This window comes from Nipponia nippon, unplaced genomic scaffold, assembly GCF_047370975.1.
Source record: "Nipponia nippon isolate SJK-2023a ecotype South Korea unplaced genomic scaffold, ASM4737097v1 scaffold_4, whole genome shotgun sequence".
NCBI lineage: Eukaryota > Metazoa > Chordata > Aves > Pelecaniformes > Threskiornithidae > Nipponia > Nipponia nippon.
The window spans coordinates 18,888,151-18,913,649 of NW_028262358.1; the positions used below are offsets into that span (position 1 = coordinate 18,888,151).

Here is a 25,499-nt window from a genome sequence, read left to right on the forward strand (position 1 = left end):
GATTAGTTCCTTTCAATTTCATCTCAGTCTTACTGTTCCAGTATACCTCATCATCCAGCTCCTCTTCGCACTCCAGCCATTATTTGCTATTCTTCTTATTTGCACCTGCCTTTTCCAAAAAGGACCCTTATTAACAATACCAGTCCTAAGCCACAGCCCCGCTTTACTTTCATTTCTGCTAGAGCAACACCACCCACTGCAAAGCTCAGCATCTCTATAAACGCTGTGGTTACAAATGAATGCATCCTGCAGCAGCCTTTTAGACCATTTTTTCCACAATGCACATTGTAAATGAGGAGTAATATATCTTCAGAATTGCCCAGAAAACGTTATTCTGTTAGCAATATAAAAGCCTCACAGTGTCCGAGCAGGTGCCCTTGCCAAAAACATTTTATTGTGAGCCAGATAGTTCAGTTTGAATTGTACACGGTTTGGTATAATCATTCCAGTAAAGCGTTCTTTACAATTCTGTAACAGCAAGTCACATGGCTCAATAAAGTTTATTGCTGCAAATGCTTAGTGATTCACGGCATGGATGAATTCTGTTTCTTTCCTGGATCAAGTAATCAATAGCAGAATAATCTCCCTGCAATTACATTCCTCTGCATTAAAGAGGTATGAAATAAGTAAAATCTGATATAAAAAACAATGTATACAACATTAAAATGAACTGCAATTTGAAACTGGGTGTCCTGCACCAGTTTAGCTCTGCCGCAGGCCACGTGCAATGTCCAGCATACTTCTAGCCTTAAATGATTCTTGCTCAGCTGATTACACACATTGTGCAACAAACTCAGTTGGGACTGACAGATTTTCATCCCATCGTGTCCAACAGAGTCCTGCTGCGAACGCTCTGCACCCACGCAGACCCCCCAGCCATCCTCATGGGTGCCAGGGACCATCTTTTTCAGAGTGCATTGAAAAAGCAAGACCTACACTCTCTCAATCAACCTTTTCGGTTCTTCCAGTGCTGCTCCCACACACAGTAAATCAGTGTTTATAACATCCCCCACTGAGTTGAGTGCAAATTAAATCAGGCTAATTTAGTTTGCACCATCATGTTCAGCTGCGAGTCACAAAAGGAAAGAGAGGCATGACAGTTGGGAGAGGGCACGTGCTTTGCGATGGGCGCTGCTAGCAGAGCCTCTTCGGGAGCCCGGCAGGATGGCAGGGCTGTGACACCACTGCTCGAGCGCCCTGGATGCCCCTGCTCCCTGTAACCTGCCCTGCTTCACAGATCTGACCCTGCGGCTCCAGTGACACCACAGCAGGCCACTCACAATAGATGATAGATCTATCATCTGTTACAAACAAGTATAAACACAGCGATCTATTTATCTGGTTCTAACAGTTTTCTCATAAAAACAGTATGAAAATGATACTGTTTAGAAACAGACTGTTCTGGGGAATAAAGAGCGTACCGTTGTTTTTACCGTTTAATGCCTCCTGACTGGGAACACTTATACGCGATGGGGTTTCTCTCTAAATACGCTTATGCTGTTGTACAGGCTTTGATGCAGTGGTAAGCACATACCTGAGCTCAGGCTTTTGCTCATGTTTACATTCTTATCCGCAGTTCACCTCATTCCTGAATCTCATATGCACTCTAAAAGGATATTTATGAGATTAAGCACCTAAAAAGTCACAAAAAGCCAGAGGGAAGGCTGCCTATGCAAGCTTAATATAACACCTTCCTACAAAGGCATTAGAGTATGGTCTTTCATTATATGTTCATTCCCATTGGAGCTCTGTTTCACTCAGCACCTAGACTAGGTTGTGCACTGGAAAAGAGACACAATTGTGTTGTCCACAGGAACACAAAAAAAAAAAAAAAAAAAATCAAAGCAGCAACCTGGAACAGGCACTTTGCGTGGAAATTTCCAGCCCAAATAAATAAATGGTAAGAAAGTGAAAAACGATCCTACAGATAGATGCATCAACTAACTCTAGCACAGAGTTTGATGTGAATAGTCCCACTTATGTCCTCTAATGCTGTTCACAGCTACACACCCAGTTTCCACTGTTTAATTAGCTACAACCTACATGAGCCTGCATCGTTTAAAAGTACACACACACACACTCTCTCATCCTGCTTTATAAAAAGTAACTGACAAATATCCAAATGCTTTACCAGACTGCTCCTGTATCATGCTACAGAGAACATCTATTCCCTGCCAATCTCCGGTGACTTAAAAACAACATGGGATCAGTTTACTTCTCACTGTACTGTACTTTTCAATCTGCAGAGAAAACCCACTGCCTTTCTGAAATAAATTTGCAAACATCACATCCTCCATCCACAACAAAGAGCTGGAGGCCCGACTCGTCCCTTGGTCAAATCAACTTAGGTTCACTTCAATAGGGCTACGCTGACTTATAAAAGCAAAAGAGATGGTTTGAATGCTTGCAAATCACCTTTCCAAGCCACGGCTAGGGAAGAGCGTTCATTCAGATAGTCCCCATCCCTTCTTCCCTGCAAGCACACAGACTCCTGCCCTCTACCATGGGCCTAGCATGCAGAGCTGGGATTTCCTCTGTTAGGTGACAAGCCACTCAGGGCAGGGGCCGTTCCTCTCCCAGGCTCAAGAGCCCCATCACCAAGCACAGCCTCTGGGCACTACCACGACATATGCCATCCTATAGCAGTAACAACGTAACATCAGCATTAAGTAGGTGATCCCAACCACTCAGTCACTACTGTGCACCCATCGTGGTTGGCATCCAGCAGTCTCTTCTCAGAAGGGTTGTCTGAAGTGAAATAGGACTCAAAATAAATACATTATTTAGCAAAACTTCAGTTCACCGAGTCTGTGGTCATTAGGTCAAGTCTGCTTGAGGGGAAGACTTTTCGTAAGAGGTAAATTGCAGGGCTGAGCCCAGGGAGTCCAGCGTGCGCAGAAAGTTGATGCGAGGCAGCCTTCCTCATCCTGGTACAGGGCTGGCTGTCTCCTCTTCTACAGCATTGCTTCAGGAATACAGTGTCATCATCATCCACTGTAAAGTAATGGGGAAAGCAGGTTGAACTCATCCAGCCCTGAGAGCACTCTGCGATAGTCACAGCCAAACTGGACTATGGGGCATTGGAGATTTTCTGTCTCCAGAAGGAGCAGAAGCCATAATAAAGCATGAGACTTAGAAGCCTGAAGCTCGTTGTTGTTTCTGACCCACTCTGTAAGTGATCAGGTAAAGATACCTTTTTTACTGCCACAGAACAAAACATGCAGTGCCACCTGCAATGAAGGAGCCTGCATTTGTCAGTCAGGGAACAGGCTTTACCTCAGATTCCCGGAGATATATCCCTTTGCCATCTTGTGTTAAGTTGCGAAAGGCCTCTGCGAAAGAAAGAAAGAAAGAAAGAGTATTAACTTGATAGCCAAGAGATCAACACCAGCCAAGACACTCTGTCTCAGGAAAAACCTCAAAGGCAGAGTTTGTAGGCTATTCACAAGTGCATGTGAGCTTCTCTTTCTGTTGCTGGAAGATCCCTGAGGGCTGGGACACAGGGAGCAGCTGAATAAGGTCAGGCATGTTACTGTCTGTCCCTCCAGCTGTGAAACCTTGAAATGCAGGCAGTCCCAACTTCACCCACTACAGTTTTGAGACATGTGCGAAGTGTCTACAGCACGAGCTCACAGACCAAGTATCAGCTGTCTCATCATCACAACTGCAGTCCAACCAAAGGTACATTCCAAGGCTCTCTTCTTCCTGGAAAATGAGCAGTTTCCATCTATAATTTGCCTACCTCCTCCTAAAGAAGGCTGCTGCAAACCTTCAGGGAGCTAAATCACTCTGTACAACCTGGATGTCTGTAGAAAGTGACCGGTGGAAAGGTAAAGAGCTTGATTTCCTCTATATATGTTGCTTGCTTTAAATTGATTACTCTCAGCCTATTCAGAAACCCAGTCCTTCTAATTTTGGCCTTGCCACTGCCAGCTGGAGCAGCGTCAGAAGGGCCAGGGCTTAGCTGGGCAGCCCAGCTTGCCTGTCCAGCCATGTAGTGCCAGCCTCACCTCCCATGATCTCCACTCGAAGCATGAAGCACATGAAGCTCTCAAAGCTGATCTTCAAGTCAGGGTCACCATATCTGATTGCCATCAAATTACAGACTTCATTGCTGAGTGAAATACCTTCATAAAAGGAAAAGAAAAGCAAAAAAAAAAAAAGGGGGGGGGGGAAACAATGAGATGGCAACACCCAGCTGTAGGCAGCTGAATGTTCAAAGCTATGGGTGTGCACACAGCTCTGAGCATGCACAACTGAGTGATCTTCAGCCCTTCTCCAACAGCTTGGTTTTTCAAACCTCCCTTAAGATTATCAAATATCAGCCAGCCCAAACCAGATCACCACGTGCAGATACCCCCTCCAAACGTGAAAGGGTTCAGATCTGATCCCCTATACTCACAGCCCTGCCAGAGTTAGAATAAAATACACATGTGCATCCTTTGCTCATGAGTGAATGAGGGTAATAACAGCAGCTGTGTTTAAGAGCAATACTCCACAAGAGGATAGGAAAGGAGATGAAAAATAAAGTCCAGAGGAAGCTCATACAGCAAGCATCAGTCCCAATGTCAAGCAGCATTTGCAAGGAATAAAAGTATTTTCTATTCATGGCCTGGGATTTTAGTTTGCTTTAGCAGAGGTCCACATGGGCTTCTCACTGTGCTTTCACTGACTCAGATGAACCGGGTGAACCACACACCAAAAAAGAGGACTGATATTTAAGCTGTAAACGTGCAAAAGAGGCTACAGGACTGAGCACCAGCCCCCACACAAAGCTGAGTAACAGCAACAGAGTATTTGGACCCATGTGTATGGTCTTCCATTTCTAGATCAAGCTTCATACATTATATTAGTGGAAGTCTGGCACCAGTGCCTCTGTGCAAGTCCCACACTTCCACGTTCAGTCCCTGAGCTGTCATCTTCAGCAAAGGTAGAAATTTAATATGAGCTAGATCTGACCTCCCACATGTATCTGCAAAACCCCACACAGTCTTTTAAAATTAAATTAGCAACGAACAGGAAGGGATTTAAAAACTGGGTCTAAAATAGACAGACACTTCTGTTTCAGAGAACTGTCAGTATGAGACCACAGTGGGGCAAAGATTAAGTAGCCCATTCCACAGCAAAATAATTTCCAGATATGTTTACCCAACTGAAGAGGGAAGCAGAGATGGCTAAGACCACGCAGCCTATGATGTTTTCCACTCCTCCTGGGTTCTACCTTCAATTCTGAAGATGTTTCCCAGGCCTGGGCTTTTTCCAGCCTTTATGAGGAAGAGGATGAGACTTGCCAAGATGTGATGTGGGCTCACCTGTCTCCTGTACAGCTGCATGTAGTTCCACAAGGTCAAGCTTTCCTGATCTGCTACTGTCTCTCTTCTGGAAAACTTCCTGGTGGGGGGGAAATATATATTTTTAAACAAAAAAAAAAAAACAACAAACCACAAACAATTAAAAACCCCAACAGATGACACCAAAGGGATTGTGAGCAGGGAGATATTGCAAAGGGACACAGAAATTATGTTCATACCAAATAGAAAAGCAGCCTTTTCCACAGGACTCTGAATTCCTGGATACTCAGTGTGCCAGAGGCATTCAGCTTCGTGGGAGAATTAAGGTCAGAACATCACAATTAAACATTGGAGAACACCCATTACATAAAAAAAAACCAAACAAACCAAAACCTCATAGCCACTCTAACAGTCACACAATTACAATATGAGGATAATGATTTCTTAGACCACAAGCTATCTATAGGCTTGATCCTCCTCCCACTAAAGTCAATGGAAACCTAGCTGCTGGTTTCAGAGGCGGCAGGAATCAACCCTTTCCCAAAGCAATTCCATTCTGTCACAACTGAACTGTTATTATGGAGGGTGAGAAGTTCAATAAGCAGGGCCATGTCCTGGTGGTAAAGAAATCACAGTAACACCCAGTCTGCCCTAAGAAATAATGCTCCAGTGAAGTATTATATGAGTCAGAAGCATCACTCATGCCAAGGATACATCCAGGAGTGCCAAGATACCCTGGCAGGCATCCAGACTGAAACTTAGGTGAAAACTCTGGAAATCTGGAGACAAAGAAGAAAAAAAAAAAAAAAAATAAAGATTGTTTTGAGGAGTCATTGAACATCTCTCAGAATAACGGACGCTCCCAAAATTCCCCCTCACTTGAGAGGGCTCAGGCCCCAAAGCCTTTGTGAAACTTTACACCTACTTGAGAAGACATATCATTTATGATGATAAAAATATGAGGCAACAGGATGGATTCTACTAGTCTCGGAAAATCCAATATGAGCTCCCTGCAGGCATGTAATACGGAATGAAATATGGTGCACTATCTCCAGCTATTAGAGAAAATGGAAGGAAAAGGACATCCAAAGCTGTAATCCCAAACAGAATTTACTGCATGACCTTGAGCAAAGTCACTTGACCTGAAGAGCTTTGGGGAAGAGCACTGCAGATTAATTGAAACCCTTGTGCTAAGCATCTCTCTCTCTCTGTTTCACAGACACACTGCCAGCTCTGTTAATATAATTAAAAGTACAGGCATCACTGAAAACATGATGCTGCATCAAAGCTTAGCATTCCTGGTTCATACGTAAATTACATGAAGAGTAACAGAAATAGACTCTAATCTCACTGCAAATCATGATTATAGATTGTCTGTAGACTTCCACTGAGCAAGGGACAGAACCATAACTCACCAATCCCTTCTCTGCAGAAAGTGAAGAGGTTTTAATCTTGTAATAGCCCTGTTTAGTAAATATGAATCAAGTACTGTAAAGTTTTTAAATTAATGTCTTAAAATTGATCACTTATGAAAAATAAAAGACTCTCCATTCAACATAATCTTCTCACAGATAAGACAGTGCCTGGTGGGTCACTTTGCAAAGACAGAAGAGCTATCCTTCTCCACCTTTGTAGAAAAGGGAGCAATGTCAAATTCAGCTTAAGTGGAAAAGGAATCACATCAGCCTTTTGTTCATCTTCTTTGGTGCCTATAATGGCTGGACAGTGTATTTTCCATGTTGCACATCAGTTGTTACCAGTGAAGAAACTGAGAAGGAAAACTGGATTCATGATTACATCTGTAACTTCATTGTTGTTGTTCAGAGAAAACAGCCACTGCAATACCTCACTGCTGTCCAGGTAGTGTTACTTATAACTAGGGACCAAATTATGAGCTTGTGGAGTGCTCTGGGCTGCCACTGGCAGAGTGGATGTCACAGTCCTCATGAGAGAGACAACCTTAGGGCTCACCTAGTTCTCACAAGCGTAAGTTACACAGGCTACCTACATCTCCATCCGGTCTCCCAAACACAAACAGCCCTATGCATGCATAGCAGGGAAGAGTAAATAGGAATAGCAGGCACAAACCAGGCACATCAAGGTAACGACAAGAACCCCTTCCACCGTGTAACTGCCTACAGACCAGGCTAACTTTCTACACCTTCTAGCAGTGGTGCTGCCGAGACTGGCAGTGGCACAGGGTGAAATGAGATACAGTTTCAGAACCAAGGCTGAGGTCCAGCTGGGTTTGGAAGTCAAATTCAGAGTCTGCATCCACACACAATATCTATGCTTGCTCTTCTCCCTCATTCTTTCAGTTGTTGAAATTCAAACTAGATTAGCTTCACTTAAAAAATTTCTACCATGTTGATTCACACCGCAGCAAATCCTTTCTCTCTGGAAACATAACATGGCATCAGAAGAGTCTGTTTAGTCAGATTCAAGCCAGTTTCTCTTCCCAGAATTCAAGAAACAGTACAGGAGCTGAGGCTTTTCTCTAAGAGGGTTTATTTTACAGAAACATTATTTCTCAGCACTTACTTCTCCAAGATATATTATTCAGGATCCTCTGAAGTTGAACAGCATTTATTTCAGGATTCTGTGACATGGAAGAGAATTTTTTTTTTTTTAAGTATTAAATCACTTTTCTCCCTCTTTTGTTTTCCTATCATGTCCCATCTTCATTCTTTGCTTTTCTGGCCCCACTCCAGCCACTGTGAAAATCAATAGAAAAGACTCCCTTTGAATATGACAAGATTCTCAGCCTGCAAGAGCTGCAGTCTGCTCTGGGCTAAGTTCTCAGGGCTCCATGCAGATCAATGCGGTAGTGCACATTTACACTGAGCGAGGATCCAGACTGTTAACCTTTCAGCCCTGGTGCCATCTGTCCTATCAAGCACACTGTCAAGAGACCTGCTTCAAATATTTCCCTCTTATCATTTACAAAGATGGACATTTTGGAATACTTCGTCCCCAAACTTTTCAAAGCAGAGACTTCCCCTCCTCCTTGTTGTACTAAAGTTTACAGGTTTTTTAGAAACTGTGACATTTATTTGTTTGGAGGATTGTTTTAAATGTCACTCTTCAAAACTAAAAGCCTGTTTTCAGATCATTGAGGCATGCCAGGGTAATGCATTGAGAAATGGCAGTACTGCTCGCCTCTGTGCATACTCGGACCTCCTGAAGGCAAAGGACCGTCGCAATATGTGGCAATTTCTAGAATATCTGAAAGCCACACCATTCTCAAAATCAAAATCTTAAACAAGTAGCAAAAAGTAAAAGCCTTGCTTGTTTTTAGTAACAGCTTCCGTCAAAATATTGCTCTCAAAAGCACAAATGTGTTTTTGTGAAATTGTGTTTGCCAAATACAGGGTATGCTACTAAATAAACACAGCCACCTTTTCTGAAAGGTGAAACACTTGGATCCCTCACCATAGTTAGTGGGATCCCTGAAGGTCAACTCCATCCCAAATGAAGCCAGAGAGATCATTGAAAAGAATCTTTCACAATAAGGATCACATTTCACTAGGAAAATTAGTGAAAAAAATGAGCTGATGAGACACCTGGCACTTACTTCACCTCTCAAAGCAAGTTACCTGCCATCAAACTGTGATAAAGGATGTATGAGACAAGTGTCAATATTTCAGGGGGTGTTCTCTAAAAGGCAACTTTCCCCAATGAGTGTAAGAACACCCTAAAGGGTAGGATGGATCCACACAGCCCACCACTTTGTCCCCAATAGAGGCAATAGGAATTAACGTGTAGGGAGAGCACATGAGCTTGGTCAGCTTCTGCAGTCCATTCTCCTGTTTCCCTGGCACCCACACCTGTTGGAAAAGGGATCTTACACTGTCACATCCACAATGTCCTGTGGCATTAACTTCCAGGCATTCACACCCTGTTGCACAGAGAAGTATGCCTGTCTCAATGCTAACATATTCCTAAGCTTTGCGGTTAAATCTGCTGCATGGAATCAGCACTGTACACACAGCTGAACCTCCCGTGGCCCCTCTCTGTTCCCCACGCTTCCATGTCCCTTGAACATCCACATGCCTTTACTTTCATATAGCTACATAATAGCTCTGGAGGAGTTTACCCTGGCAGCTCATGCACACGCTTACCTGTTCAAAATGCTTTGTGAAGAAGTCCTCCCAAATCTTGCCTTCATACCTATCAACAATTTCCTTTAAGTTATTAAAAAAAAAAATCATTAACTCAAGGAACAAAAACATTGCCATCCAAGACAGAGTTAATAAAGATGCTTTCCCAGAACTGCACTCCCCACCACTGCAATCAATGCTACATCACTAATGCAGCCCACTGCCAAAATAGCTTCCCACGTCATAGAAATGCTATTTCTTGGAAAGAAATATTCAGATAACATTCAGTGGGCAGAAACATTTCCCTCCCACCAAGCTGGGCAGCAACAAAGGATGGGGCTCACTCCAGGCCAAGAAGAGAGAGAATGGTCTCTGTCCTCCTTTATACAGGAGCATAGAGAAGATGAAAGAAGGAACGGCCCTGTTTACGCCAGGGGAACAGACTATGCTATAAACTCTCTTGCACAAGTTGCAGACGTGCATGCACTGCCATTGAGCTCAGTTATTTTGAAAATAACCTATAGGCAGCTGCATGGGAACAGTACTGCTCAGGTCCCGTGATGTCTTCAAAACTTTCAAGGCATGAAAGGAACAGGGAGAAGTACAAGAACAGATGAGGAGTCTCCAAAAAGCCATGAACAGGAAAGACTGCAGAGCGCATAAGATGGTGTCACTAAAAGAAGTTTGCAAAAAGGCACTAACAAAGGCATCTTTTTTCTGTTCCCCACATTTGACTGCATCTGTCCACATGGTCTGAGGGACTCTGCCTGTAAACCCAAGCTGCCCTTTCAAAAGCGCTGCACCACAAACACTCACATTCTCACTCAGCCTCTCCATAGCACAGAGCAACAGGAAAAACCCAACACCCAGCACTTCAGACCGAACCACAGGCCTCCCACCCGCCTCATACTCACTCACCTTAGAGAGGGTGAAACTGGTGTTCCCGCCAATTTCCCTGGAGATGCAAAAAAGCAGACACAGAGATATCCCAGAGTTGTGTGTTTGTCTCATCACAGGTGGCATCCCCCATCCCCAGAAGGGGCCCCAACTCGCTGTTGCGGCATATGTTTTTTTTCCCCAGTGTTACAGCTGCAGTAAGGGAGGCCCTCATGTCCATATGGCTCCCCAGGGGCTGCTGGCATTTGAAGTCTACGAAGCACCATTTCTGCACAAGCAACCACCCTAGCACCGCCAGCAGGGTCTCCTGGCAAACTGATGGTGCATTAAAAAGTGTTGTCCTTCTCCAGTCTCAAATATGAGCATACTGCAAGAATCCCTTGTGTGGGCCCAGGTCAACACTTCTTGAAAGGATAAGGCCAAAAGCAGTGCTTCATCCACTGAGCATCCTATGCTGGGAGAGACAGACCCACACCCAGCCTCTCCAAAAGAGACCATGCTGCCTTTTGCATGGTAAAGTCTCTATGCTGCCCTCATTAGACTAGAAAGACCAGCCCATCCCACCATCCCAGAGAATTAGGTGCTGGCAGAGAGGCAGCAGCATCTCACCAAAGAACATGCTTCCTGGAGAAGACCCGCAGGATGAATTCAGACTCCTGCTGAGGCTCCAGGGTGGATGGCACAATCACATAAACACCAGGTGCCAGGTGGAAATCATGAGTCACTTCTCGCTCATCAAGGAAGACCTGGTGCTTGTTCACAGGCTGATGTCGGGTGAAGAAAGCTGGGGGCAGCTTTCTGTTGCTTTCCTGGTACTGTTAAGGAAAGAAACAGAAGGGAAATGTGTTCTGCACCAGCTGAACAAACAGACAAAAGGCACATGGAGAATTTACAGGCATGGCAGAGACAGCCTGCCTTCACACCTCAGATTTTTTTTTTTTTTTTACAGTACAAGCAGATAACAGGGCCCAAAGTATTCAGTCTTCTCCCAGGACATGGTGGTTCTCACCATGCACCATGCCTGCCCAATACTAAAATGACAAAGAACAGGGCTTCCTGCAACATTATCAACAATATAATAGTACTTGCAAGGAACAGCAGCAAGGACTGGGAGAAGTGGCTTCTATCAACCTAAGCTTCTGCAAAAGTCATTTCTATACTGGCAGAAATGACTGCAAGCAGGAACTACTCTAGAGACTGCTCTTCACTAGCCAGAACACCCCTCCTATCCCATAGGTACTATGCACTTTGTTCCCAGCTTGTCCTTTGCACTAGGGATCTGGCAGCAGAGGATTTTTCAGAGCACGTGTGATCTAAGCATACTGCAGGAGCAACCTAATCCCTAGCCCTGACTCCACGCATGTGTCCTTGATCTGCCTGGCACTCTCGGCTCTTACAGATGTTTCACTCTGCAGGCACTCTTCTGCAATAGGAGGATGGATAAAGTGTTGATCCAGGCAACACTGAACTCGTTTTTAATGCCACTGAGTGCCCAGTACACAAGCCAAATAAATAATCCTGCTAGCTAAGACCACTGTCACCTTCTGATCTTGGCTGTTCCTCAAAACATTTAGCCATTTTATTCCGCAGCCTCATAGTGGAGATACTACTCCTCTTCCTTTGCCAGTATTTTTCTTACTAATAGAGCAATCTTTCTTCTGAAGGGTTCGGGGTTACTCCTCCTCATGCCCCTTGTGTTAAATTTAAAGTTTTTATATTCCAGTCAATACTTTGTTGACTGTAGTTCCAACACCTTAAATGCTCTCAGCTTGCCATCTCTCTGTATTGATCTTGGCAACCGCTACAAACCTGAAATTAAAGACCTGGCTGCCACCCTTCTCCCTCAGGTGCAGCACAGCAGTGTGCTAGAGCTACACTCAGACCCCCTCTGCCAGGAAGTTTAACTCACTTGTAACCCTGATAGTGCCCAAAATATTTAAGTCAGGAAGGAGTGGCATCTTAGCTCATGGCTACCATGCTGGAAATACAGTAACTGGGAACACAATTGTGCTACCCTGACCATACATCCAAACTAGTTCTTTGCCAGCCCAAATTCAAAGGGCTCTCATTTAAGAGGTGTTCTGAGTAGTAACAGCGTGGAAGACATGCCCTTTCAAGATAAAAGGAGCTAAACCTTTCCCTGTTTTAAATAGCCCTCTAAGGTCAGGGCCAAAATTGGGACATACATCAGGGTTTAACTTCCAGGGCCCTTCCTCAGGTTCTAAAGGCTTCTGGCTAAAGAAAATGCTAGAAATACAGCTGGCCTGAGGAAGCCAAAAACAGCTGTAGCATCAGCTCCAGAGCATCCCCAGCCAGGAAGGAACCTGAGCTCCCCGAGAGACCCCTGACTTGCATAGGACACAGGCTCTGTTCCTACCTTATCCCAAGACTAGGAGGCAGCAGAAAGGTGGCTCTGGCTCCCCTGAGAGCTGCAGTGAGTCCAGCTCAGACACAGTCAAGAATTGGGGCACCATCCCACAATTGGAGGAGGGACAAAGTGCTGATCAGCTAAACACTGATGCCACTTCTAATACCTTTGAAGATCCAGTGCAGAAGCTGAACAACTAACGCCCCTTTTTAAGGTCACTGAGCCCTCCTAATATGGCTGCTCTTCAGAAGAGTCAGTAGATAGCTCTGCATTAATAGTGACTTACTGTGGTGCCTCACTGAACTCAAATACACAGTTACTAGCTGTCAGCCAAGGAACAAAGGCAAACACACCACCTTCGGTGTTGTCATAGCAGTTGCACCAGCCCAGGTCCCCGAGCAAACAGCCAGCAGTGGGTAACAAGGGACTCACCTGTAGGTCCACCTGCAGGAAGAAAAGAAACAGAGCATCTGTCAGACAGGGACCTCTGGGTCTCACACAACATAGTCATATCATTGCTGGGAAGCAGTTACATACATTCAGGTGGGGTCTTTGCCTTCAGAAACCTCAGCCCCTCCACCTGAAAACCCTTCCCCCCAGCCATCTCTCCATAACTGTGCAAACTCACAGCAGCAAGAGCTGTGGCTCTGTTCAAGTGAGGAGAGCGGCTCTGCAAGGCACTCAGATAAGCAGAGAATTGAGGTGGGGAAACTCTCACTCCTTCTAGTGATATCCACTTACCCCTGGATACATAGAGAACTAGCGGTATTCACACATGGGCAACTGCCACATCATACTATGAACACTTCTCAAGCACAATTTTACCGTGGTTGGAAATAACCAGAGGGTAGTACTCTCCGTGCTCCAAAGTAAGGGGACTCCTGGCATCCTCTGCCAGCTCTTGCACATACTCTCAGAGAGGGCAAAATAAAGCCAGTGTGCTCTGAAGCAAGAGGCATTTCTCACTGCTCTAGCAGGCTGACACACAGCATGCCAGAGAGGCAGCAAGTGGCGCACAGAGCCTGAGGGAGCCTAGCCCTGATGCGTGAGGAGACTGGGCACAGCAAGGAGAAAAAGAGCAGAGATCACCCTGCGCACAACAAAACTCTCTGCAAAGCTCTATAATTTACAGGGGCTGGAAGTTTCCCATTTGGTGAAAGCAAGAAAGGCAAAGCAAGTCTTCGTACCTTGTAAAGTAAAAATCCAATGAAGAGGTGAGGAGCTCGGTTCCGGTGTTTGCTGCTATGTTTCTGCATCAGGGATATAACCACATTGCAGGAACGCAGGCGTTTCTTACTGTCTTCAACTGGTAAAACATTCAGCCAGTACTGAGGGTTCATCCAAAAGCTGCCTAAGCAAAACAAGAAAAAACATTTTTATGTCGTTTTCCATCACAAAATTGCTTGCCAGCTTCCCACACGATGCCTGGCATCGGACTGAATAGGTCACAGGTCATCTGGACCTCCGGACCCCACAGGGATTTGATCTTAGGGCACAGTTTACAAGTTTAGCAGTGCAACCACTGGGTAAGACAGGAGGAAGGCCCAGGAACAAGGAATCACATTTCCACTCACCTGCAACTAAGTGCTCATTTTGTTTATAGATGTATCACTATTCCGCTATCACCTCCAGTGTATGGGCTAGCTGATTTCAGACCCCACCTGCTCTGCTTCCAGAAGAGCTGAGCCTCTGTAGTTCCCATTCACTTTACTTAAAACACCACTCCCTGGCGGTGCTGACGGTGCAAATTTGAACAGACAAGTTTAATGCCCCGAAGAAGCTCAGTGTTGGCAAATGATCCTAGGATCCTGCAGCTCATTTCATGTCCCAACCAGCCCACTGCCCTATGTTTGCAAGTGATGGAGCTTCTGTGATAGCAGAAGCTAGTCAAAGTCCTTCAGCTGCTTATTTCGGATGTTTGTGTGGAGGGTTAAGCAGGAAGAGCTGTTGTCAATTTTGTGTTAACAGATATAAGGTGCTGGTAACACAGCAGAGCAATGTCACCCCAGAGTCACCCAAAAGAGCACCCCTCACCATTACAGAATCCCAGACTTCCTCCCGCTGTACTTCCTTTAACCCATCTCCCACTCTTCAGGGAGTACATCCACTTCTTCCCATCTTCCTGGCTCATCAGGTCTGGAGTTAATTTACAGATCGTCAGATCTACAAAATGAATCTTAAAATCTCGCAGAGACATCCTGGGAAAAGAGTGCCAAGAGACATCTTGTCAGCAGTTTAGTTTAGTCCATATGGCTTATAAAAAGAAAAGGAGAAGGAGCAGGAAACTTCAAAGCCACACCATTCTGCGTTACATATGGTAATGCTCATATTTTATTAGGTAGTAAAGAAGAGAGCTTCTGCTCCAACAGCAGCATCTAGCAGTAGCAAATGCATGACTAAAATTTCAGCAAAGGATAGCAGCACGGAGATTAAAATAATATTGCCACCAAAGGGACCGCAGTGAAATGACACGGGCGACAACATTGCCACCTCGTGGCAGAAGCTGTTGAGAAACGACGAACAAACGTAAGGCAAGCAAGAGCTTCCCAAAGCTATCTTAAAAATAAAAGGCAGGACAAAAGCTCCTGAAAACCGCCCATGTCTCCAGCAGCCCTGGGAGACTGGTGACGTCCTGCTTCTCCCTCACTCCTGCTGCTGAAGAACAGCGCATCTCTTCTGTGTCAGCACAGCTACTGCTTTTCACATCGTCAAGCAGAGGAGAGCAAGAAAGCAAGCATGGGCTGTCATAAAGCAGATCACATATGCCTCGACCTAAGTAGCAACGTGCTGCTTCATCTCCAGACGCAGCCCCAGAGCTACTGACAGAGCGGGGAGAGGCGACACTGTGCTGTTACCAGAATTCTCCATCCTCTTTCTTTGTCCTCAGCAAAATCTTCTCCTTCGGGCTCAGCAGCTCCCATTTGTAAGAGCTGAGGGCAAAAACATGAGGTTACTAACCAAATGTGGCCTCAAATTCAAGGCAGAGTACATAGCTTTCCTCTATAAAAAGAGGCCAAATCCCTGTCCCCACATATCCCTACATTTATCCCCCACTAAACACAGGCCCCCTGTGCCTTCAGCCACCGAAGACTCTCCACAAGCACTCTGGGTCCCGTGCGATGTAGCTAAATGGCCCCAGTTTTCTCCAGCAGAAATCAGAAATGCTCCATTTCCATCAGCCAGTCCACTCACTTGCACATGCAGCTTCCAAGTACTTAAAATAAAAAATCTAGACCTGTTTTGTTGGTTAATTTTCTGTCAAAGGAGACATAATAGGAAGAGCATTTAGCATAATGAATGAATGACTAGGACAGCACAAGAGGCAGCTGGGAGTCGTTTAAAAGGCAGGCCTACAGTATGTTGCTCATTATGCTCTTCAACAGGAACAGCTGGTATGTTGTCATTACGTGACAGACACGCATCAGAGAAGTTACTGCTCCACAGACAAGGTGAAAGTCACTCACATTCCCAGCACCTCTCTGTGCTTTTCCCTCCTCCCTATCCCCGAGCCTCGACAAACAGGATCTGTGCAGGGAATGACGTGAAGCTTGGAAGGAAGGAACGTGCTCCGCTTCACAGAGGAATAGGACACAAGTCTACAGTTGCCTGTGGCCTAGAATGCAAACCACTGTCTTTCATGGGTCCCAATCAAAAAAAAAAAATCAGGCAGATGCAAATATAGGGCCCATTTGCCTCACTCGTTGCTTCCTCTGATCTCATACCCAATTGTATTTCTCCAAACAGCCAGGATGGAGGACTCCTTCGCAGCAACCCAACTCCAACAGTTTTCAGCCCATGGAGGACTTTGCATGGTCCCTCCTGTGATAAATGGTCCCTGTGATAAAAAACTTTGCATGGTCCCTCCATGTGCCCTGAAACATGCTGTTTGTCTAGAGCCTCCTGCACAGCTATCCGTCACTTTGCATGCCATCCAGATCACAGCAATGTGGTCAGCGTCTGATGTTCATATTATGTTTCCTCTGGCATTCAGTGAATGGAAAAACAGAACCGAGCTTCTGGAAGCTGCATGTGTGAAGTGTGCCCAACTACGTGAGCACTATCTGCTGGAGAAATACAAATCTATCGAGTCATTGCTTTGACACCAGAAGGTCTGTGCAAGCAACTGTTACTTATCTTAATGCTGTTCTCGGCACTCATTCATGCCTGAAGATGGCAGCATCTTTCCTCCAAGAAACCTTTCCTCCTACTCAGCATCAGACCTTCCCTTTTTTCAAACTCACCTGTCACTCCAGTCTCCTTTCCATTCAATTTTTCCCCATGGATTTCTCAGTCTCACTAGGTTTTCTGGTCCATGTTGACAGGTCACCTGCAGAAAACAATAACACTATGCTTACCAAGGTCTCAGCAGTTCTTATCTGGTTTATATCACTGCACTATGTCAGATATTAACAAATATTTTGTTTGTTCTCATAGATGCCAGCAAGTATGATGATAAAAATCTATGAACATGCAACTCTCAATGCCAGCACAAAGAGATTAAGATGCTTTACCTGACCTTCTATAACTGAAACCAGAGACCTCACAGATTCCTAATTTGGAGGCTTGACCATAAATTCCTCGTCCTTTCCAACATCTACTCATTTTGTGCTTATGTGGGGGCAAGACTGTACTACTGTGAAAGCTAAGTCCTACCCCACTGCAATGGCACAACACAATGCAGCCCATAGGGTGACCACATAGATTAGTGCCTCCTGAACTGGGATTCCACGGTGGGAGAAGAGGGAGCCAGACCGACCGGCTTTGTTGGCAGCATACAGCAGAATGGCTGACTTCACATCAGCTTCAGTCCCTTACTCCTGCCTGGTTCTTCATCCCATCAGAGGAGCCAGACTGGCAAGCATGTCACTGATAAAGTCCATACCTAAAACCCTCCTGCTGCGTGTGGGAGACACAGGTGTGCATCATCCAGCTCATAGTATCTCTTCCAGCTTTCCTAGTATCTCTTGCTAGAGGCACTGAACATGCTTTCACCCACATCTATATCACACGTCCAAAGCCCCACAGTCCTTTGCCATCCTTGTCAACCTCCTTTTGAAGCTGGACGAGATAGTCATCCATCAGTCCAGGAGGAGAAAGTTCGAGCTTTCTCCCACTCTTTGGGACCTAATACTACTGTCCCTTACCTCTGCACAAATATCTTTAGGGGAGTCCCTATGATACTTCTGCAGATCAGTGGGGTCCACCTATACTCTCTGCACAGGAGCTCAGTTTGGTTCTCTTACTTTAGCCTTGACTCACATTTCCATCCACAGTTTTTCACATTTTGACCCTTGTATTCCATTATCTTTACTTCTCTATGGCCTCTCCTCTGACTTCAGAGGAAGGCTTTTTACCCCAGGTAGGTTTCAGCACATCCTCCCAGCATCCCCAAAGGCCAGTCCTTTTGTCCTTAACAGCTAAGATGCATTTGTAGGTGATGCTCTCAGCAGAGCCCTATGAATCATTCTCACCCTTGGAGATATGCTGATCTACAACCATTGTCCTTTACATCAAGGTCACAATACTAAAATGGACACACTTGAAAGTGAATCTTTACAAAGCACACAGTCTCTTTTAGCCTTAGACTAAGAGAAGAGTGCTGGGGGAGGAGATACCATAGTTGCCCTGATTACTGGTTGAACCTATGACTGCAATAAAAATTGCTGACATCCAAACAAACCTGGGCCCATGACGTTAGGACTAGTCTTACCTTTCTAATACCAGTTACTGTGTAGGCATGGCCAGCAACAAGCCCATTCTTCAGGACCTTTGTTGCCTGTACACAAGGAAGAGAAACAGAAGGAAAACAATCCTGTTATTATATCCCTACTTACACAGCAGACTCATACCAGTACCAGAAACCTGTACCTGTGTAAGCAATGACTCTCAAAGCAAATGGAGAATGGTTGGAACCGAAAAAAAAAAAAAAAAATAAGCCTAAGCTCCTAACAGACATATTTTGCAGTATGCTTGGAATTGGAAGGTTGATTGGGAAGGTCCCTTCCTAAATTGTGGATATTTGGCTAGAGACCATCTCACTTCTAAAAAGTTCCGGAAGTTAGGTTTTGGTTTTCAGAATAGTAGGGTTTCACAACCGCTGAAGTGTTAGTATAAGGCTTGGAAGCCATGATTTGAATTCATGTTCTGAACTACACACCTCTCTTATCTTAGCTGTAAGCTTATTCCATGAGTCTCTGTGCCTCACTGCACCATCTGTAAAAACGGAAAATTTATTTAACAAAAATGTGAAAATGCAGTAGATCCTTATTAAATAGAGGCTCTTTGATAGATAAACCAGTTCCTAAACATAGCAGCAGGGAGCTGAGAGCATCAGGGAACCAATCCACATGCAAAGTTTAACATTAAGAATGTGATTCCTACAGAAAATCACATGTGGCAGCTTTGATACTTTTTGAGTCACAATGACTAGCTGAGCAGAGGGAAACAGGTCTGGAAAAGCTTTTAGCTGTGAAGCCATTTGATGTCACTCCAAGTCTCACCCCTAAAGACGTCTGACAGCCCATGAGAGATCTGCTGTAGGTTGCTCTTGTCAGGATATCCCACAGATCAGGAGGAGCTGTTGCAAGCTTGATCCTTATATTAACACCACCTGTAAAATCCACCAAGGCTTCTGAAACTTGCCCAATCTGCAGATCTTCATAGGAGCCGTAGAGTCTAGCAAAAAAAGACATCAATATATTCTTGGGGTTATAGTCACAGATGATAGGTTGAGAACATCATGCCAATGAAAACATACAATAAAAGTTTGCAAAAGCAAAAGGAAGGTTGTAACTCATGTTTAATTTTAGGGGAATCTTTGGCATTTAGGAAGAGGGGAATCTAACAAATTGCCTCCAATATTGGCCATAGTCTGAAAGGGACTCTTCACTCACTGTCATCCCTCGCTGCACAGTAGTGAGAATATGCCCATCACTACTTCTTTGATAACTCTGCCTTAGTGAATTTATCACCTTATTGCCCGCATTTATCATCAGACACTGTGCTGTATCTAAGCTACAGTACCTTGAGAGGCACACTGTCTTGAGAGCTCAGTCTCCAATCTGATTTTCTTTACCATTGCAGCACAACTTTCTCCAGTCTTTTTGTTCTAACGCTAACACTAAATGAAAATAACTGAACTTTCTCTCCTTTGCTGTGATCTTTCTCTCAATGTTAACTAGGATTTTTCCATGCTCTGGAGAGATTGTTTCAGCCCAATATTAACAAACTCCATCAGTTACGCCTTGTTGCTTTCTTCTTAGTCCTAATAAACCACTCTAGACAAAACACCCTGGAGAGAAGCCAGTATTCTCACCATGCTATGTGACTTGTTGAATGCCTCAGCTTTGGGGGATCCCAGAGCAGGAACATCTACCAAAACCAAAGCACAATGCTTCAGCAGACCCCCAAAATGAAACTCCTTGGAGGTTTCTCAAACTCAAATACATCAAAGGAGGCATCAGAAATCATTCACCTTTGAAAATCCTTATCTGTGGCCTTCCACTCCTCTGCAGTATTTACAAGGAAGGCATCATCCTAGCCAATACACTCCAAACAGTGATAACACTCAGAGGACAACCCCACAGGATAGCTCTGTTTTCACGCCTACTCCTAAACCTTTGGATTTAAACTCAAGGGCCTGGATTGATAACAGCTACTGCTGCAGCAGCTGCAGTGTGTAATAATAGAAAGATGAGAACCATTTACTACACTCCAAATGTGGCGAGGCCTAGGAGATGCATTTATAAACAAGAACAAACTGCGTAGGCACCAACCAACATATTTTAGAGAGACTATTTGCATAACTTAGAATGAGTCACTTACTTAGCATATGCCTTCTCCAGAAGGGCTCCCCAGAACACATTCTTATAGACTGAGGAAACAAAGACCAGCTCCCCTGCCTCGTTCACCGGCAGGCGATCATCAACCACCACGTCAACCCATTCACCGAAGTGCCAGAACTGTCAGAGGAAAAGAATGAGCTGATGTTTCCCTTGAAAGAGACCTCCCCTTGAAACAACAGGAAAGGCAAGGTAGCTTAGCTGTGGGCACAGGATGAGCTGCCTTGGGGGGAGGGCTGCTTTGAGTCAGGGGATGTGCTGACTCACCCACAAAGCCTACTCCTCAGCCTCACCCTACCAGAGAAGAAAACAAAGCCTGTGTCAGGTGTAAAAGGATTAAGCAGGGAAATTAGGCACAGCTGGGTTTCTGGGGGAAAATGAGTTCCTAATTGCAGGGTAGCAGAGCTGCACCAAGAGCTGGGCAAAGGGGCAGAAGATTGGAGCAGATGTGCTCAAGGCTGGCTGACTGTTGCTACTATGCAGGAAGACTTCTGTCTGGATTAAAATATGGGTAGGGTACAGCTGGAGAGAAGGGCCAAGCAGAGGTATATCCTCAGACTGCCTTGTAGTTGATCCACTGCCTGCACTGCTTTGTGGGAGGGGTGATGGGCTACCCTCCAGGCTGGGATACCCTCTGGCCACTTGCCCCTGGCCAAGGGGAACCACGCAGAAATTATCTAAGGGTGTGACACAAAATGTGAGAGAGGATTCCTGAAAACCTCCCTGCACTCTAGGGGAGCAGATGTACCCGGAAGTGGAAAATGCCGGCATATTTCCTCTCAAAGCTCTGGTTTTGTGGCACGACTGCAGCCAAGATGTCCTGGTGGAACGTCAGGGCTTCCAGGGCCGCCAGGAACCAGCAGTTCTCTGCGCCAAGACAAACGGACACATGCAGTTGGCTAAAAAGCAAGAGTTGTCAGCCAAGTTCAGGAACACCACCAAGATCATAGCAGAAGAGCTGCTGTGGTTGTGGTTGTGCTGATGTCCTTACAATTATAACAAATCATACACAGAAAATTAGATGATCCAGACATGTGCTTTATTTAACCAAACCATGATTAGTTTATAATTGTTCTCTCATGATCTTTTCATTTGGATACTGTTAGGTTAAATAAGAAATTTTGCAAGAAATAGCTCTCAATGGAAACATTCTGGTTTTTTACTGACATGGCGTGGGTTTTTTCTGTTCTCTGTAAAGGCACACTATTAAAAAAAAAAACACCTTTTCCCTTTTTCTTTGAAAACATTAACTTTTCAGAACAGAAAAAACATTTGCAATGGATCTCATGCAAGACTGTACTTATCAGACTTTGTGTTTAAGGGCTTAAAGCACTTAAAAATTAATTTGGTCCTGTCCCTACCTGTTTTGCAGATGACTATATATCCTTTTACTTTAGGTAACATGGGCATAAAAATTATTTTTCTAACTGCAAAGAAGCAAATGCACTCACACTAAGCCTTAGATATAAAGATAGTGAAAGTCTCAGATTTTCCTGCTTCTGTGGTCGCTGATCAATTGTCAAGCAGCAACATTACAGACCAATAAGAGCACAGGATCACTTCCTATTGCAATACTAGTATGCACAGATGCAACACAGGGAATGGTGATTTCAGCTTGTGGAGACACCTCTCACCCCTCAAATCCCACCTTGAAGCTTGCCAGGTTTTTTACTGAGCCTATGCCATTTTAATGATTGCTTCACCCATACCATGCCAAGTGAAGAGATAAGGACACGTGCACCTTCTATTTCTATGCCAAGTTTTATGCAGTCAAAATTCCACACAAAACGTTACCTTGTATAAGAATACTTAGATATTTATACAAAGGAGCTTCCTTACCCACCAATCCTTGGCAGAGATCGAGCTGCTTCCTGTTTGCAGCATAAAATACTGGTCTTCTGTGCAAAGCCTGGGAAGCACACAAACAAAAAGAAAAGAGGGAGAGAGTCAAGTCAGAAACATGAGCTGGTTTAGCTTGAACTCAAGGACTTCCTGAATGCAGAGCTGCAGTCTCGCAAGATGGGAAATCCAGTGAGTTCCTAGTCTAGGATGTAAAAACCTCATGGATATGTGACACAAAACACTCCCTCTGCCTGTTCAAAGCTTTCAAAATACTTAGGGTCCCTTTGTCCCAGCAGACGTTGTTTTGGTTCAGGTGTAACTCTAGTGTTATCATGCGCTCTGGCTAACCTGACACAAGCCTGGGCACACATCTGTGCTTGGTCTAGATTGAATTTCGTCTCCAACAACAGCCACTGGTGCTCAGATTGGTCTCCACAAACACCTTGCTGATAAGCCAACCCTTCAGACCCGCCAGCCCTGCTCCTCCGTAATTACTGACAAGCTTCAGCCAAAAGAGGCTACAATGGCAGAGCGTAACCGTTCAAACTTTCAGCTAACCTTGCTAACATCTCCACGATTTGACTGACAATCAAGCTACAGACTAACTGATGGCTGCTACGGAAGTTCCTGTTGCTGTGCCAAGAGTGGGTCTGTGAATAATTGTTCAGAGAGAAATTACATTGTTGGTTTTTTTTCCTCACACAAGTGCCTCTGGGGTCAAATTAATAACCTAAGTGTCAAGCTTACGTTTCACTCTAATGACCCACAAATTGCTCAAGCTAATTTTCACACTGTTGGCTTCCCCTTCAGGCAGTAGCAGAGAAACAGCAAACCCTCAGAAGGCAGTTACAGTAATTAGACACCAACCCCTATCCTTGATGAATTTGGGTGTTCAGTTTGCAGACCATCAGTCATAGATGCAGCAAGCTACAAGCCTGCAGGCTGAATGGCAGAATCTCACAGTTTCCTCTGCAGCACAGGGACTGAAGGATACACAGCATCCATCCTCAGAGAGCCTTTGCTGGGCTAAGTTTGGCATTCAGAGCAACTGGCAGCCTTCTTCACGAGGCACTTTTAGAGCAGCAGAACGGTTGGCTGAGAGACAGAGGAGGTTTCAAGTCCATTCCAATATCTCTGGGGTGGAGGGACACCTGAAGGGCTTTGAGGACAGGACTCATGTTGACCTTTCCCTCCCAAATACCTCTGTGCTGATATAGCTGCCTCAGCCGCCGTGCCCAGCACAACCCGGCTCAGGCCCCCGAGGACTGCACTCTTCCTCCCCCTGCAGATCCTGACTTAACACAAACCATCTGCGAGACCAAATTGTGTATGAAACTCTGAGAACCAGGGCTGCTACTCCCAAGCTCTCCTGCACAATTTGCAAAGGTACCTTTACTTTCCCAGTGATTTTCATGAGTTTTGCCGAAACGCACCCCTTCTAAGAAATTGGTTAAATCTGACAAAATATGACAGCTAGAAAATAACTCAGCTAGGAGATGTTATCTGCTATTACCTGGCAGAATTCCCTTACAGACACGGTAACGTAAGGAGTCAGTGCTACTGAAATTCTCAGATAATTCTATACATTGCTTTCAGGAAGACCTGATTGTCAGTGTGTTGCTCAGTGGCTTGGTAAGAACAGAACTGCCATTGCTAGGAACAGGCCGAAGCTAACAGGCCTTATCTAACTGTCCCAGTCCCCTGTCCTGGCCTCCAAGACTTGTTATCCATTTGTTGTGAGAACTTGCTCTGTGACCAGCGCTCAGTACCAGGTGCCTCTTGTTGTGATGTTCAATTTAAGCATGGAATATCAGCAAAGGCCTTGGAAATATGGCCACAAGTAGAAAACAGAGGTCCCAGAACTAAAAACATCTCACTGATTGATGGTCAATTACTGATCGTGGCAGAAGCACAGCCTTGAGAGCTGTGAGAAGACTGCTCTAAGTACAATAAAGAAGAGACTAAACAGTTAAGCAGGAAAAAAACAGCCCAGCAAGAGGATAAGGCACCTGCCACTGCCAGTGACAGTAGCAGCCTCCAGCATTGCAACGGTATGTGGTCCATGGGAGAGAGGTCAAAGGCTAAGAACTGTCTAGAAACTTGGGAATCTTCTAAAAGGTCAAGATCTTGAATTTTGGGGAGAGGGATCATCGCCATGAGACCTGTCATCATGGAATGATGGTGGGATCATCAGATCATCATCATGGTGAGCTCCAAGGACACCGTCTCCCCCCTCTCCCTTCGCCTGCTCTCCCTGCCTGCCCCGAGCGTTACTGGATATAAACTGAATGACTCTGGTTATGATTTTGGGCAACAAATGCTACAAAGGCAATTATGAAGCTCCACGTACCCCAGCTTCCAAAATGACAGCTGATACAATAAGCGTAATCTCTGGAGGCATTAAGGCACACCTAAATTAAAGTCTAAGAGTAGTCTGCTCAATGCTAACACTGTTTGCTGGCTATCAGCTGTAATCATGCTCTTACATGAGATTATTCACTGAAAGTCACTTACATGTGGCCTCTTCCACTGTAAATTTTGGGGTAGTTTCTTTAGCAGTGCTCCCGTCCCAATAGAGCTGATGTGAGCAGGGAAGTTGTCATCTGTGAACAGGCATTTGTTCTTCAAGCATGTCTCCAGCAAGGCCTGGTAGTTCTGTTGGATGGGTGGGGTGTGTTTTTGGAAGACGCTCCTGCCTAAAGGCACAGGTGACTTCTTTTTTTTCAAGAACGGCAGAAAAGGCATGGCAATGTCCACAGTAATGCCAGGATAATTTTTTCCACTGAGGATTCTGCAGGGATCTTGCCCTGCACAGTCCTGCTGGAAACTCCTTGTTTCTTGGGATGAGGTGCGTCTTCTCCAGAAGAATTCCTGATCATTAAAATAAGTGTAAAAAGTCAATTTAATCACGGCTTTCAAAGTTTTCTCTTTAGCTAGTTGGGGGGGGTGGGGGTGCGCATGGGTGGCGCTCCCAGGAGAAGTGGGGGACCCATCCAATTCTAATCTAGCACCTATCACTGTATTTTCAAGGCTTTACATTCGCTGTAGATCAGTGAAATCAAAATGAGTGACCCCACTGACTTTTACTGGGGCTTTGAAGCCATACATATGGCTATTCTCAGTCTCTCTCTGGACTATTTTAGGCTCGCCAGGATATTTT

General features: G+C 45.0%; 1 protein-coding gene across 1 annotated transcript; it reads right to left on the reverse strand.

Moving 5' to 3' along the window:
- Positions 1-546: 546 nt before the first annotated feature.
- On the reverse strand, positions 547-25,084 carry CAPN14 (calpain 14). The gene is made up of 20 exons (XM_009472527.2): positions 24,854-25,084; positions 22,337-22,406; positions 21,246-21,364; positions 20,481-20,617; positions 19,157-19,331; positions 18,367-18,432; positions 16,898-16,983; positions 15,512-15,586; positions 14,691-14,854; positions 13,844-14,007; positions 10,898-11,103; positions 10,310-10,346; positions 9,413-9,475; positions 7,833-7,890; positions 6,006-6,070; positions 5,531-5,599; positions 5,313-5,391; positions 4,011-4,127; positions 3,277-3,332; positions 547-2,994 (listed from the first exon to the last, which is right to left on the reverse strand). Exons 1-20 carry the CDS (start codon positions 25,082-25,084, stop codon positions 2,968-2,970), a joined length of 2,064 nt encoding a protein of 687 aa, XP_009470802.1. The 3' UTR covers positions 547-2,967.
- Positions 25,085-25,499: the final 415 nt, after the last annotated feature.